At 40.3% G+C, this 16,013-nt stretch overlaps 1 protein-coding gene across 1 annotated transcript in view; it reads right to left on the bottom strand.

The window, feature by feature from the left end:
- Positions 1-2,218: 2,218 nt before the first annotated feature.
- Positions 2,219-16,013, bottom strand: part of S100Z (S100 calcium binding protein Z) — a 34,119-nt gene continuing 20,324 nt past the window's right edge. The window contains exons 2-3 of the mRNA XM_024121057.2: positions 4,230-4,387; positions 2,219-2,395 (exon numbers count right to left, since the gene is read on the bottom strand). Coding sequence (XP_023976825.2) covers positions 2,219-2,395; positions 4,230-4,387 — 335 coding nt within the window. The remainder of the gene's footprint in view (positions 2,396-4,229; positions 4,388-16,013) is intronic.

Raw genomic sequence — 16,013 nt, 5'->3', positions numbered from 1 at the left:
ATCATATATCCAACTGCACATATGATATCTCCACTTGGATGTTCAACAGAGATTTCAAACAGAGCTATTCCCCTCAATGTCCCCACATAAATCCCCTCCTACCCCAGTCTCTCCCATTTAGTAAACTGCATCATTTGCTTGACCAAAAATCTAAACGTTAGGGATTGCCTTCAGCTGCATGTTAACAGAATCCACCTTAACCAGAGAGCAGGGTTTTTTTGTTTGTTTATTTTCATATAATAAGAGGACCAGAGGCAGGCAGACCAGAGCTGTGCACTGGTCCCTCTAAGCCAACGATGTCCCGGCTCCTTCTATCTTTTTTCTTCACTGTCCTCATGGTCGCAAGATGGCGGCCCCACCTCCAGCCTCACATTCACATGCCAATGGAAAGAAAAGGAAGGAATTAACAAGGTGGAAGGCACAGAGCCTATATGGAAAGAGCAAAACACTCCCAGAAATTCCTAGTAGATTTCTGCTTATCTCTCATTGCCCGGAACTGTTACAAGCTCTACCTCAGATACAAGAGAAGCTGGGAAATAGGGCTTTTTAGCCAAGCACATTGCCCCGTGCACAAATCGGGGCTCTGATATATGGAAGAAAGGTACAGTGGACTCAGATAGGCAATAGCAGTACCCGTTCTATCGTCCTGGACTGCTCTCTTTTCCTACACTTGGTTACCAATCCCTCAGCAAGTCCTATCACTCCCACCTCCAAAAGACAGCAAATTCAACTGCTTCTCTTCATCTCTATTGCTCAGACCCCGGCCGGAGATACCATCGTCTCTCCCTCAGACCACAGCATTCGGCCTCCTAGCAGGTCACCCTCTTCCACATTTGCCCTCTCTCTAGCCCTTTCTTCACACGGTGGCTGGGATAAGCACTTAAAATTATAAATATAATCACACCATTCCCTTTCTTAAATTCTCCAAAGCAGGGCTCCCCAACCCGCGGGCCGTGGACGGGTACCAGTTCGTGGCCTGCTAGGAACTGGTGTGCACAGCAGGAGGTAGGCAGCGGGCAAGCGAGGGAAGCTTCATCTGCGGCTCGCCATCGCTCGCATTTCCGCCTGAACCATCCCCCACCCGCCCCCACCCGCATCCCGTCTGTCCGTGGAAAACCTGTCTTCCACGAAACCTGTCCCTGGTGCCAAAAACATTGGGGACCGCTGCAAAGGATCTGTCACAGTTTGGGTTTCCTCCAAGCAGACCCTGACACAAGTAGTTTGAGAGATGCAGGACACATGGGTGGGGCTTCACAGCGAGACCAGGAAGGGAAGGCAGCCCAGAGCAGGTGCGAGACCAAGCCCTCCTCCCCTGGGGGCCACAGAAGCTCAGTCCAGGGGAAGCCCTGGGAAATGGCGTTAAGACACTTGCCTCAGAATCACCTGACCCCAGGGACAAGGAGGTATTTCTACACCAGCCCCCAAGGGTTGCTGGCCGCACTCTCTTGGCTTGAGCACCTAGTCCTGGACTTACCCCTTCCCTGAGCTAACTCACTGCAAAAGCCAGCACTTCCTTCCACTTATTAGCCTTTCTGCTCACAGACCCTCACAGCTTCTTCTTCTTGAAGCAGAATCACAAGAGGGTGCAAGAGCCACTTTATTTCTTTAATAGGATAATTTCAAAGTACAATTTAAGGATGATGAATGTCTGAGAAATTTGCTGAGTTCTAGTCTCATTTGAAAGAGCTAAATTTTTGTGATGCTCTCTCTTTGACAGACAAAAAAAGTATATAACATCTTTACTTGAGATGAATAGATACTACTATATATAAAATAGATAAACAACAAGGACCTACTGTATAGCACAGGAAACTATTGGGTTGGGCAAAATGTTCGTTCAGGTTTTTCTGCAGGATGATACAGAAAAACCTGAACAAACTTTTTGGCCAACCCAATGTGTTCCATATCATGTAATAAATTATAATGGAAAAAAATCTGAAAAAGAATAGATACTGAATTACTTTGCTGTACACCTCAAGCTAACCCAACATTGTAAACCAACTATTCTTCAATTAAAAATATATATATAGGAAAATTTCAAGAAGGGCATATAAAATTTGGAATATTTATTTAAAGTCAATATATTAAGGTATGCATAATTTACTAATACTAGCAACTAATTATATGTATGTTATAGCTATAAATGGCATTACTATGACTATGGATCTGGAGGATATAGATGAACAGTCGGTAAATAACTGTGGCTATATTTCTGCCTTTAGATTAGCTTACTACTTGTCTTTCCTTTCTTCTTCAATTGTTCTACAAAGTAATCATTACAAGCAACCGTCAGAGTTGCCACCATGACCACGAATTCATTAAAATCCACTTCCTTGTCCTTATTGGCATCCAGGTCCTGCATTATCTTATCAACCAACTCGGGATTCTTTTGACACTAAAAGGAAAAATAAAATTTCTAACTCCCAGGCTCTGAGGTTCATAATGACAACTGACATGTGTTTTCCTTTTATCTACATTAAAGTCTGCATTTCCATTTTTAGCAATTTCCAAGAGCCTATTTGCAGGGAGGTTTGAACCAGGCACACATTCTAAATTAGTCTGGGCTTCTGCCCGCCCCCCGCCCCATATAATCCTCAGACCTAAACACCAAGAGGAGCAAACAGCAGCACATCAAAGTGAGCTGCTGCTGCTGAAAATGCATTTACTGGACAGGCTGAGGGCCAGGACCTGGGGACGAAATCAGGGGGACATGAAAAGAAGGAAGGCTTGAAGCCAAAGAGGGATAGTGAGTGACTCTGCCATTTACCAACAATGGGACTTGGAGCAAATCACTTAACATTTTAAAATGTCCTAATTTATCAAATGAGGAGAAAAATATCTCCCACAAATTTGGGGGCTACTTCAACGCGCTTTTATAAGTGCTTAGCTCCACGTTGTTAGATTTAGCAAATAAAAATTCAGGATGCCCAATTAAATGTGGATTTCAGATGAGCAATGAATACTTTTTCAGTATAAGTATGTCCCAAATATTGCATGGGTCATATAATATTTTAGCTGGCAGCCTGTTTTGTGTGTCGCAAAACAAAACAGAGGCACCCAATAAAGGGTAGATCTTATAAGGATGACTCCATTTTATCGGTGGAAAGGAAAGCAAGGAGCCCATTGAGGAGATCAGGGTTTAGAAAGGGTGGGGCGGTGAAGCACCTACCTTTCCTATGACAAGAGGCTGATGAGAAATGTTTCCAAAAGTATAATTCACTTCCTCCAAGAACTCCCCATTGTCCTCTCATTAGCTGCCAACCATTAAATGGCTGGAAATTTAAATTGATCAAAATCAACTCAATCAAAAACAATTATAAATTTCACTTGAATAAATCAATGTGCCAAGTGTGGCCTACCGAGTCTTTTATTCTAAATGTTATGTAATACAGTAGCCAAGCTGAATTTGAAAAAGAAAAATGTTCTCAGGGACTCTTAAAATTACTGAAAAGGTATTGTATGTTAAAAATTTTTACTTTAAGCTTTTCCCATAGAGGGTGGGGATAAAAGAGTGTCATAATTACTATCTTCTTAACACAGGGTTTGGACAGAATAACATCATGCCAGGTTATTACACGTGCTAAAATCAATTCAAGGCAACTCCAAAAAACACAAGGGTGAGCATTTTCTTGAGAGCAGGCTCCAAACACTCCATTGTAAGGTTTCACGTGCGGTTTTATTGAACTCCTGGCTGTTTTGAGATGTAAATCTATTTGCTACCCAACTGGTCACTGGCCAGACACACCCTTTCGGTCAATCCCAATCAGCTTGTTCTTGGCTGACAAACTCACCTGGTATTTGTTATTCACTAGAAAATTTGCCATCACATCATAAAGTACCCCAGGCTTCATTTCTGGCCCCAAACATAATATTTATTCATTTATAGACAGCAGGACAGAGCTCCGGGTATAACTTGTGTCACTAGTTTTAACTATAACTCCTAGTATAACTAGCTATACCTTTGCTGTACTACGACACTGAATAATTGATAAAATCCTCAAATATAATTTCCAACACTGGAAACCCTAACCCTAGGCACTACAGAAAAGCGCACATGCCTACAGACACAGAAAACAAAGGTCTCTAGTGTTTGCTTCCCTGTATTTAGAATCTCGATAGGAATTATACAATGTGTAGCAGGACACAGGAGTTGGTGGTATACATGGAGGCTATCCCTGAATGTGCACCGCATCCACCCTCGACTGGATGGGGAGAAAAGCCAGACTCACCGAGAGGAATTCTGCGAGGTCTCCCTGCAGGAGCATTTTCAGCTCCCCCTTGTTGATCTTAAACCTGTCCCCCTCCTTGCAGGAGTAGCGGTGGAAGATTCTAATCATGGTGTCCATGGCAATCTCCAGCTGGGTGGGCGTGTTGGTAGCAAGGATAACTGGGTGGGGAAACATCAACGCCTTCATTAAATCGGAATACTGCCACCCCCCGGTCAGCCTATGTCCCAGGTGATGGTTGTTAAACCATGATAATGGTCAATTAACCAAGCATTCTGCCCATCTAGGGCAAGCCGCAGAGATCTTTGTGGGTGAGTTTTTCTCCTCCCTAATCCCCACTCCCCAACGATGGAGCCGGTTCAAAGTGTTTGGAAGTTAGTAATCAGACAACAAATACAGAGTCATGATAAACACAGATTAAAAATAAACAAAGAGGAAGGAAATATGTAACTTCATACCTCTTCAGCCAGTGCAGGGCTCTGTCAACAGATGTTTACAATTAAACTATAAGCATATATACCCGGGGGTTTCACCCCAGCACATTTGTTCCCAAGAAGATGAAAATTGGCAGTGACAAGAGATTCAAGTGGAAGTAACTCTGAGTCTGTTTTTAATCACGAGAAGGAAACAGGTGTGAGCTGCTGCCCCATGGGCCATCAAGGAAGGGCTGGCCCCCACTGTGTGCCCTGGAGGAGAAGGCAAAGAGGGAAAGAGGAGCCTTCAGTTACCCCTCATTATGGAGAGTGTGGGTACAAATGCAATCAGTTGCTAGGAAGCTGATGACTAGGAAGAACTCTAAAAATAGAGGAGCAGAGAAGAAACGCTGGTTCAAACTTGGAGACTCCTCAGCAAAGCCAACAGCAAGGTCAAGGGAATATGCTCAGAGCAGACTCGTTAGACTAACCCAATGGACAGTGAGTTGTGTAGCTGTTAAAAAAAAAAAAAGAGGAAGCTCTCCACGTGCCAATTTAAAAAGGAACAAAGCAGCGACCCTGGGGGTGTAGGAAAGAAATAAAGCTAAGAATATATATGTGTATATATACTTGAATTTGTCTAAGGAATCACTGAAAGGTTACCAAAGAAAGTAAAAAAAAAAAAAAAAGTAGTAGCTATAAGGGCCAAGGTGGAAACAGGGCGGTTGGGAGTAAGATTTCTCATTTACTCCTTTTAAACTGATTTTACCTTCTTCAGTTATAGGACTGTATTGCCTAGTCAAAAACTAAAAAAATTGAAATCCATGGAATGAAGCCCTAGAAGCCATGCATGTAGGAATCCACAGCGGGGGATTCCTAAGTGAGAGAAACTTAACAAAGAATAAGTCACTGGAAAAACCAAAGCCAGAAACTGGCCGCTGTGCTTTAAATGCTGGCTGTGCTCTCAGGGCTGAACTTTAATTATATGGAAAGCAAGCCAGTATCTCCTTTGTATTTCCTTTCCATAAGCCTGTTGGGATGTGTCCTCGACCAGCCCGCCTCCTCCATCTTACCACGAGGCAGCCTACTGGACCCTCCGGAGAGTTCCCCAGGGATGTTCTCAGCTTATACCTAAAGCCCAATTCTCAAAAATATTTTTAAATTGGTTTCTTTTATGATTAAAGGAGTATAATGTGCATGGTAAAATAATATTTTAAATACACAAGAGTATGAAATAAAAGTAAAATTCTCTCTCCACCATTCCCCACCCTCGTCCTTCTAGGTTAACATTTTCCTGTGTGAGAAGCAGGTCAAGGTGGTAGAAAGTACAGACTGCCTGGCTCCAGCTCTCACCTCTGCCCCTGTGTGATCCTGGGCTAGTCACTTACACTCTGTGTCCTCGTTTCCCAATCTGTATCAACGGGATCACAGTAGTAGCTACCCAACAGAAAAGATTAAATGAGTTAAAATATGTGCCAGGAACACACTGAGTGCTTTGTATGTATCAGCTATTATTATCCTTACAGAAAAAAAAGATATGTTTATCATTTATATAATTATATATAACATTACATATATATATATATCCTTAAATAGATATATATCCATAACAGCATCAACATGTGTGCACCTAGTTTTTTTAACTTCATATGAATCTTACTATATCAGCATATAGATCAACCCCATTCTTCACTGAAGTTGCATATTATTCCACTGGATGCATGTCCCTACGTATAGTCACGAAATATTTGTCAGGCACTGATGTTATGCCAGGTCCTGTGTAAATACAGGAGAACAACCTTGCCCTTGCAAATCTCATTGCTATTTGTATTGGGGTTGTGTTAAGTATAGAGAATGCAGGGAATGCTGAGGTCTTTTTTATGTTGGGTCTTCCCTCCAAGAACACCCCTATAGCTTTGTGACCACACTTTCCTTGAGTCTCCCATTTCTGAATGCACTTTCTTCAACTCCTAAACGCTGGTGATTTCAGCTACTCCTATAATTTCAATCACTCCCCAGACCATATCTTTTGGCCCAGAGTTCTCTATTAAGCTCCCAAACCACTATCCAACCACCTGCTGGACCCCATTCCTACCAGAGTGTCCCACAAGCTTCTCAAACTTGGTTAGGACCAAAGCAAAACCCATGCCCTCTCCACACCCACACCTGCTCCTCCTGCTGTATTGACCAGCTCTGTCATCCAGCTACTGCCATCACCTGGCATCTGGCACTATTTTTTTTTTTTGCAGTACGCGGGCCTCTCACTGCTGTGGCCTCTCCCGTTGCATAGCACGGGCTCCGGACGCGCAGGCTCAGCGGCCATGGCTCACGGACCCAGCCGCTCCACGGCATGTGGGATCTTCCCGGACCGGGGCACGAACCCGTGTCCCCTGCATCGGCAGGCGGACTCTCAACCACTGCGCCACCAGGGAAGCCCCTCTGGCACTATTTTTAAATATCAGTTGAACTTATCCATTTCTCTCCATTCTTCACCTCCTTCAGGACTTGGTAATTTTTGGTCTCTATCACTGTGGTAGCTTCCTTACTGCTCTCTCTACTCACTATTCTCCTCCATTCTGAGCTCCATTTTGCTGTCAGAGTAGTTTATCTAAAACACAAATCAATACCCACGTTCCTGGGCATTCAAAGGTCTGACCTGCCCACAAACTGACCAAAATGTTGTGCTCTCTCATTCTTCCCTGCCTTGGCTATTCTGGGCCCACTGCCTGGAATGCTAATTCTGTCTCTTCCTTAAGACTCAGTTCAAATATATCCTCTTGGAAGTTTTCCTGCAAGCTTCCCCACTCCCCAACCTTCACCCTGATAGGTGCCCACCTCTGTTCTCACTTGTCCCCCAGAGCATCTCTTTTTCTTTTTTATCATTGCACTTATCACACATTCCTGGAATGACTTTTTTTTTGTTCGTCTGCCCACATACTCCCCACTGTCTAGACTTTGAATGGGTCCCCTGATGGCAGAATTGATATCTCGTTCATCCTTGCACGCCACAGCATTTAGCACAGGGTCAAGCATGTGATGGAAATTCTCAGAAATCTTTGCTGATGGATGGATTAATGAACAAATGCCTCAGAGAGGGAAACTAAGCTCTCCAAAGAGTTGAGCCTTGTCTGGTTTAACTGTCCAAAGAATTATTTGATTGCCCTTATTCCACATAGAAAATTTGCCTCATAAAAGAAAAGGAGACGGACAGACAACAGTCATTTAAAAGAATAGAAAGAGTGTGAATTTGGAACTATTTTCAGGATAAGCTGCTGAAGTTATAAATGCACTAAAATGGGTAAGTCTTACAGAGTATGTGGGTCTCAGCAGTATTATATTTAAATCATAACAAATTAACTTCTTGGAAAATTCAGTTGGCAGGCAAAACTCTTAATAGATATTTAAAACTGTAATGCTGTAATCTGATTCGAGAGATGAGAATATGGCCTCTGTGTGCTTTGCTCTTGGGGTTTAAAAGCAAGGTGGTTAAGGCTTGGTTCCTGCTTGGCTTTAGCAGAGCTAGATGTTTCCTTTGGTGTATGCTGCCCCTTGGTGTCAGGCTGCAGGACTGCATCTGGAAGCCCTCTAATTCCCAGAGTGTGCTTGATACTGTAAATCAAGCATGGCCCTGCTTCAGGAGCTTGTCTGTGTTGTAAGCCAGCCCCAGCCTCTGCCCTCCAGGAGACTTTCAGAAACAAAGATGTCAAAAGTCTCAACAGGACCCTGTCAGGCCAGTGACACAAATTTACAGGTGACAGGAAATCCCAGGGTGGGCAGGGGAGACATACCTGTTCATAGCCCAGAGGGGTCCTCCAGCAGCACCTTACTTGCTCTGTGAGTCATTAATTACAGTTTTACTTTTCAATTTCTGGTGTGTGTCATAACCCTTAGGACTAAAAGCTACAACTTTACATCCAAGATAGCATGCAAAGAATGAGAGAAATGGAAATATCAGATATGGGAGAGTTTAAAAGTAAGGACTATTGTAGAGAAAAAAAAAGTTATTGAAAATCCACAAGTGGGAGGCAAAAAGAGCAGAGCTGCTGGAAAGTGGGGTTTTAGCCATGGAGCCTGAAAAAAAGGAAATATGTGAAAAATAAGCCATCAATGTTACCTGGGATACGACTGACACCCTAAAGGTGCTTGAGCCTGCCACAGATTCCTAGGAGGGTCTAACTCTGAGGCCAGGCCAGAGTCATACAGGAGGCTAAGCTGTCTCCTTCCAACGTTTCCAGTTTTGTCTTTTTAAGTAAACTGGTTCAAATGTTCTGTCACTTTCATAACAATGACATGGGTGAGTCTAAAACAATTATATAGGGTAAGAGGGAGAGATTACAAAAGGGCAGGAAGAATCTTTTGGGCGTGATGAATATGTTCATTATTTTGATTGTGGTGATGATTTTACAGGTATATACATGTCAGAACTTAAAGTTTGCATTTCAAATCCATGCAGTTTATTGTATGTCAATAATAACTCAATAAAGCACTTCAAAAAAAGAAAGAAAAAACTTTCCCAGAATCACATAAGTAGATTATAGCAAACTGAGATTCAAATCCATGTTTGTCTGACAAAGAAATTAAACCATGCAGCCATTTAAAAGTAGAATTATAATGACTACAGAAATGCAAAAGAAAAAAAGACTACAGGGATGCAAAAATTTTTTTTAGCAAAACAAGTGAAAATAGTAAAATAAAAATATGTATGCTACAATGGAAAATTTGTGTACATATAGAAAGAAGGAAAATGAAAATAGTTTTAATAGTTATTTAATAGAATTATGGATGATTTAAAAATTCTTTCTCAATAGATGCAGGAAAAGCATTTGATAAAATTCAACATGCATTCATGATAAAAACTGTTATCAAAGTGGGTATAAAGGGACCATACCTCAACATAATAAAAACTATTTATGACAAACCCACAGCCAACATAATACTCAATGGTGAAAAGCTGAAAGCCTTCCCCCTAAAATCTGGAACAAGCCAAGGATGCCCACTCTCACCACTTCTATTCAGCATAGTATTGGAAGTCCTAGCCACAACAATCAGACAAGAAAAAGAAATAAAACGTATCTGAATTGGAAGGGAAGAGGTAAAATTGTCATTATATACAGGTGACATGATACTATATATAGAAAATCCTAAAGACTCCACACAAAAACTACTAGAACTGATAAATGAATTAAGCAGGGTAGCAGGATACAAGAGTATATACAGAAATCGGTTGCATTTCTTTACACTAACAATGAAATATCAGAAAGGGAAAGTAAAAAAACAATCCCTTTAAAAATCACATCAAAAAATAATTAAATAAAATACTTAGGAATAAACATGAACAAGGAGGTGAAAGACACATTCTGAGAATTATAAAACATTAATATAGGAAATTGAAGATGATTCAAAGAAATGGAAAGATATCCCATGCTTCTGGGTTGGAAGATTATTGTTAAAATGGCCATACTACCCAAAGCAACCTACAGATTCAATGCAATCACTATCAAATTACCATGGCGTTCTTCATAGAACTAGAACAAATAATCCTAAAATGATTTATATGGAACCATAAAAAACCCAGAATTGCCAAAGCGATCCTGAGGAAAAGAACAAAGCAGGAAGCATAACCCTCCCAGACTTCAGACAATACTACAAACCTACAGTAATCAAAACAGCATGGTATTGGCACAAAAACAGACATATGGATCAACGGAACAGAACAGAGAGCCCAGAAATAAACCCACACACCTATGGTCAATTAATCTTTGACAAAAGAGGCAAGAATATACAATGGAGAAAAACAGTCTCAGCAAGTGGTGTTGGAAAAGCTGAACAGCCGCATGTAAATCAATGAAGTTAGAACACACCCTCACTTCATACACAAAATAAACTCAAAATGGCTTAAAATATAAGACATGACACCATAAAACTCCTAGAAGAGATCATAGGCAAAATATTCTCTGACATAAATCATACCAATGTTTTCCTAGGTCAGTCTCCCAAGGCAATAGAAATAAGAGCAAAAACAAACAAATGGGACCTAATCAAACCTATAAGCTATTGCACAGCAAAGGAAGCCATAAACAAAACGAGAAGACAACCTACGGACTGGAGAAAATGTTTGAGGATGATGTGACCGACAAGGGCTTTATTTGCAAAATACAGTAAGTCCCCTACATATAAACCTTCAAGTTGCAAACTTTCAAAGATGTGAACATGCATTCGCATGTCCAATCACGTAAGTTAGTTCACGTGTCTGGCTTACATAGGCATGTGCGTGCATCCTCTACAAGTGGTTGTGCTTTTGTGTACTTTACTGTATAGTACTGTATAGAGTACAGTAGTACAGTATCTTTATTTCAAGCCCCGGATGTCTGGAGCAAGCGTAAAAGCAGCAGTGATGTAGCTGGTACTGCTAAGAAGCACCAAGTGATAATGATGGAAACAAAAGTGAAAATAATTGAGAGAGTAGAGTGACAAGAAGAAGAAGAAGTAACTGAAGAATTGAAGAGATTCACGATGCAGGAAATGGCAAGGGATTTTCTTTACTTGAGGAGGCACTGTTAGTTTCTGAGGCACAGAACCCGAATGTAGAATGTATATGAAGACTTCAGCAGCCATTCAGAATGCAATCCAGTGCTATCATGTCATCTATGATGAGAAAAAAAGAGCTACTACCCAGACATCACTGGATCGTTTTTTTCAAGAGGGTAGATAGAATTGAATCCAGCAAGGAACCAGAACCTGTGCCATCAACATCAGGTGTGAGTGAAATTTCAGCTTGCCCTCCTTCTATTGCTGACAATTCTTCAGCTCTACCATCTCCCACCTCCTCGCCCTCCTCCAGTCAGTAACTCTTCTTGCCTGTTCACTTCATGCCAGCCCCTGTATGCCAGCTGTTATACTGTACTACTGTACTTTTCAAGGTACTGTACTATAAGATTAAAAATGTTTTCTTTATTTTTGTGTTTGTTTTTTATGTGCTATTTGTGTGAAAAGTATTATAAACTTATTACCGTACAGTATTATATAGCCGATTGTGTTAGTTGGGTACCTAGGCTAACTTTGTTGGACTTAACGAACAAATTGGACTTAAAATGTGCTCTCAAAACAGAACTTGTTTGTGTGTAGGGGCCTTACTGTATACAAGCAGCTCATACAACTCAATAACAAAAAAACACAAACAACCCAATCAAAAAATGGGCAGAAGACCTAAACAGACATTTCTCCAGATGGCCAACAGGCACATGAAAAGATGCTCAACATCGCTAATTATTAGAGAAATGCAAATCAAAACTGCAATGAAGTACCACTTCACACCAGTCAGAATGGCCATTCATTAAAAAGTCCACAAACAATAAATGCTGGAGAGGATGTGGAGAAATGGGAACCCTTCTACACTGTTGGTGCGAATGTAAATTGGTACAGCCACTATGGAGAACAATATGGAGGTTCCTCAAAAACTAAAAATAAAGTTTCCATATTACACAGCAATCCCACTCCTGGGTAAATATACGAACAAAACTACAATTCAAACAGATACATGCACCCCTATGTTCATAGCAGCACTATTTACAGTAGCCAAGACAGGGAAACAACCTAAATGTCCATCAACAGATAAATGGATAAAGAAGATAAGGTACATATATAAAATGGAATATTACTCAGCCATTAAAAAGAATGAAATAATGCCATTTGTAGCAACATGGATGGACCTGGAGATTATCATACTAAGTGAAGTAAGTCAGACAGAGAAAGACAGACATCATATGATATCGCATATATGTGGAATCTAAAAAAAAAAAATGATACAAATGAACTTACTTACAAAACAGAAACAGACTCAGACTTAGAGAATGAACTTATGGTTACCAGGGGGAAGGGTGGGGAGGAGGGATAGATTGGGAATTTGGGATTGACATATACACACTGCTATATTTAAAATAGATAACCAACAAGGACCTACTGTATAGCACAGGGAATGCTGCTCAATATTCTGTAATAACCTAAATGGGAAAAGAATTTGAAAAAGAATAGATACATGTATATGTATAACTGAATCACTTTGCTGTACACCTGAAACTAACACAACATTGTTAATCAACTATGCTCCAACATAAAATTAAAAAATTTTTTTAAGATGTGGTATATATACACAATGGAATACTACTCAGCCATAAAAAGCATGAAATAATGCCATATGCAGCAACATGGATGGACCTACAGATTATCATATGAAGTGAAGTAAGTTAGAATGAGAAAGACAAATACCATATGATATCACTTATATGTAGAATCTAAAATAGACACAAATGAACTTATCTACAAAACAGAAACAGACTCACAGACATAGAGAACAGACCTGTGGTTGCCAAAGGAGAGGGGGGCTGGGGGAGGGATGGACTGGGAGTTTGGGATTAGCAGATGCAAACTATTATATAATAGGATGGATAAAAAACAAGGTCCTCCTATATAGCACAGGGAAATATATTCAATATTCTGTAATAAACCATAATAGAAAAGAATATGAAAACATATATATATGTGTATAACTGAATCACTTTGCTGTACAGCAGAAACTAACACAGCATTGTAAATCAACTATACTTCAATAAAATAAATTTTAAAAACTTTTAATGTTGCTGTTAACTTGCTTTTTCAATTAAAACATCAATTGTAATTATACAGTGTTTAAAATTATAAACTATCTTCATATTAGGCAAGTCTTTATTTTATTTCATTTTATTTTAATATTTTTTATTTATTTATTTTGGCTACTCCAGGTGTTAGTTGCGGCATTCAGGATATTTTTTTTTAGCTGTGGCATGAGAACTCGTAGTTGCAGCATGCATGCAGGATCTAGTTTCCCCACCAGGGATCAAACCCGGGCCCCCTGCATTGGGAGCGTGGAGTCTTACCCACTGGACCACCAGGGAAGTCCCTAGGCAAGTCTTTAAAGGTAAAGTGTTGAATTTTAAAATTAGCATATAAAATTCTAGATTCAAAATTATCATGTTATGTTTTTATACATGCATAAGAAAAGATAAAGGAAATATGCAAAAATGTTAACAGGTTTTTTTTTAAGGTTTTTTTTTCTTTCTGCTTGTGTTATTCTTGGTTTTGGTAATTTTAAACCTTCAGTAATAGCCATACTTTACTTTCATAACAAAAAAATGAAGTGTTTTAAAAATCATAGAGTTGACAAAGCATTTGAAGCACCCAAATACTGACTTGGCTATAATAGTCACAGACTTTCCTAAGGCACTTTCCAGCTTATAAAGCCCTTTTCACACACACAATTAGGTAGCAAATATTTACCCAGTGCTGGATAGAGTCTGTAAGAGATTATATAATTCAAGACAAATACTCAAAATATTACTGAAAAATACATTACAGATTATTAAATACTAAACCAAACCTAAGGTACATGACCTAACTGGGCCTCCTTCTGCACTGGAGGGATATGACAACCTTGGGCTAAATGGCTCTGAAGCTCCTTTTCCTTCTAAAACAATTTTTATTCCAAAATTAGTTTAAGGTTCAACAGTGAGTGTGAGTGGGCTGGTGTGGGATTCCCATCCTTCAGGAAACAAGGTGACAATAAGGTGAGAGCAGAGGTCCCTGGAGTCACTTCAAACAGAGCCACGCTTCCTCTCCTCACCCTCGCTATCCAGAAAAACAGGTTTAGATACTTGGTCACACATTTCCACCAGGAAAGTCAGATGTCTCTGCCCCAACAATTACAGAAAGGAGAATTTCCCTTCTCTCTCCCTTAAATGATGTCCTTACACCCCTGAGTTCTCTGCTGAATTAAAGGCATTTATCTTGCCTTTTACCCACAGACTAAAGCTGAGCATCAAAAAGAAGAGGAATTCTAAAGGCTAGAGTTTGAATGTTCATTTCCTTTTCACATGTCAAACATCTATTTTCCTGGCTGAAACGAGAAGATTTCTGCTGTTTGCTCAAAAGAATCCAGTGAGTGGGAGGTAGGTGATATGGTGAAAAGTGGGTAGAAAAGACATTAAACCAGATTGGCCATGAGTCAGGGAACTGTTGAAGGTGAGTGCTGGGTACATGGAAGTTCTTTAGAGTATTTTACTTTCCTATGTTCTATACACTTGAAATTGTCCTTAATAAAAAGTGCGCGCGCACACACACACACACACACACACACACACACACACACACACAAAATCCCCATCCCTGTCAGCATGAGAAAAAGTTTAACCAAACTGGAATTATCTCACCAGAGGAAAAGAAGTAACTTAATGGCATTGAGTATATGGAGGAATTTTGCTAGAGAAGAAGCTGCCACTTGCTTTTTGTCACTGATGCAATCAACGAAGAAGAGTAACTTAAACAATATTAAAAGAATATTAAAAAAAAAACAAAACAACCTTAATATGAAGGCTGTTAAACACTGAGATAAATTACAGGAGAAGATAGCTAAGGAAATTCTTTCACTGAAAATAGAAAGTGAAACTGAGTTATTTATACTGATGGCGAAGGAGAACATGAATGCTTGTTAATTGCCCAAATTTATTCTTGGGGCAAACAGGGCAGTCTGAACCTTAGGCAGTCATGGTGACTATACTGAAAGCAAGCAGGTAGAATGTGTTTGGGCAAGTGGCATGCATCCATGCCACAGGCCTGAACCTTAGCTCATGTTTATTGTCAGGACTAGCTATTAACAAGTCCAACAACTATACTTCCCTTGTAAGATAAAACCATACCCATTCTCTGCAAAGTTTCAGTGGTAGCCAGCCTTCAAGGATCCTTGTCTCCTCGTACTCACACCTTTGTGTAGACTCTCCCCACACTGAATGGAGCAGACCTGTGTTACCAGTAGGATACTGTGTGTGAATGACAAGGCTAGGGCATAAAAGACACCATGGCTTCCACTTTACTTGCTCTTGGATCATGGGCTCTGGGGGAAGTCAGCTGCCGTGTTGTGAGGATACTCAAGAAGCCCTATGGAGAGACCCATGTGGCAAAGAACTGACCAAGAGCCAGGACCAACCTGTCAGATGTGTGATGAGCTCCCTTAGAAGTGGGCCATCCACACCATCACCCTATTACCAAAACCAGACAAAGATGACACAAATAAAGAAAACTACAGGCCAATATCACTGACGAACATAGATGCAAAAATCCTCAACCAAATACTAGCAAACAGAATCCAACAGCACATGTAAAGGATCATACACCATGATCAAGTGGGATTTAACCCAGGAATGCAAGGATTCTTCAATATATGCAAATCAATCAATGTGATACACCATATCAACAAATTGAAGGAGAAAAACCATATGATCATCTCAATAGATGCAGAAAAAGCTTTCAACAAAATTCAACACCCATTTATGATAAAAAAAAAACC

Source organism: Physeter macrocephalus, chromosome 8, assembly GCF_002837175.3.
Source record: "Physeter macrocephalus isolate SW-GA chromosome 8, ASM283717v5, whole genome shotgun sequence".
In the NCBI taxonomy this organism is placed as follows: domain Eukaryota; kingdom Metazoa; phylum Chordata; class Mammalia; order Artiodactyla; family Physeteridae; genus Physeter; species Physeter macrocephalus.
The sequence above is the reverse complement of the archived record's forward strand: the minus strand, read 5'-3'. Positions and strand labels throughout refer to the sequence as shown.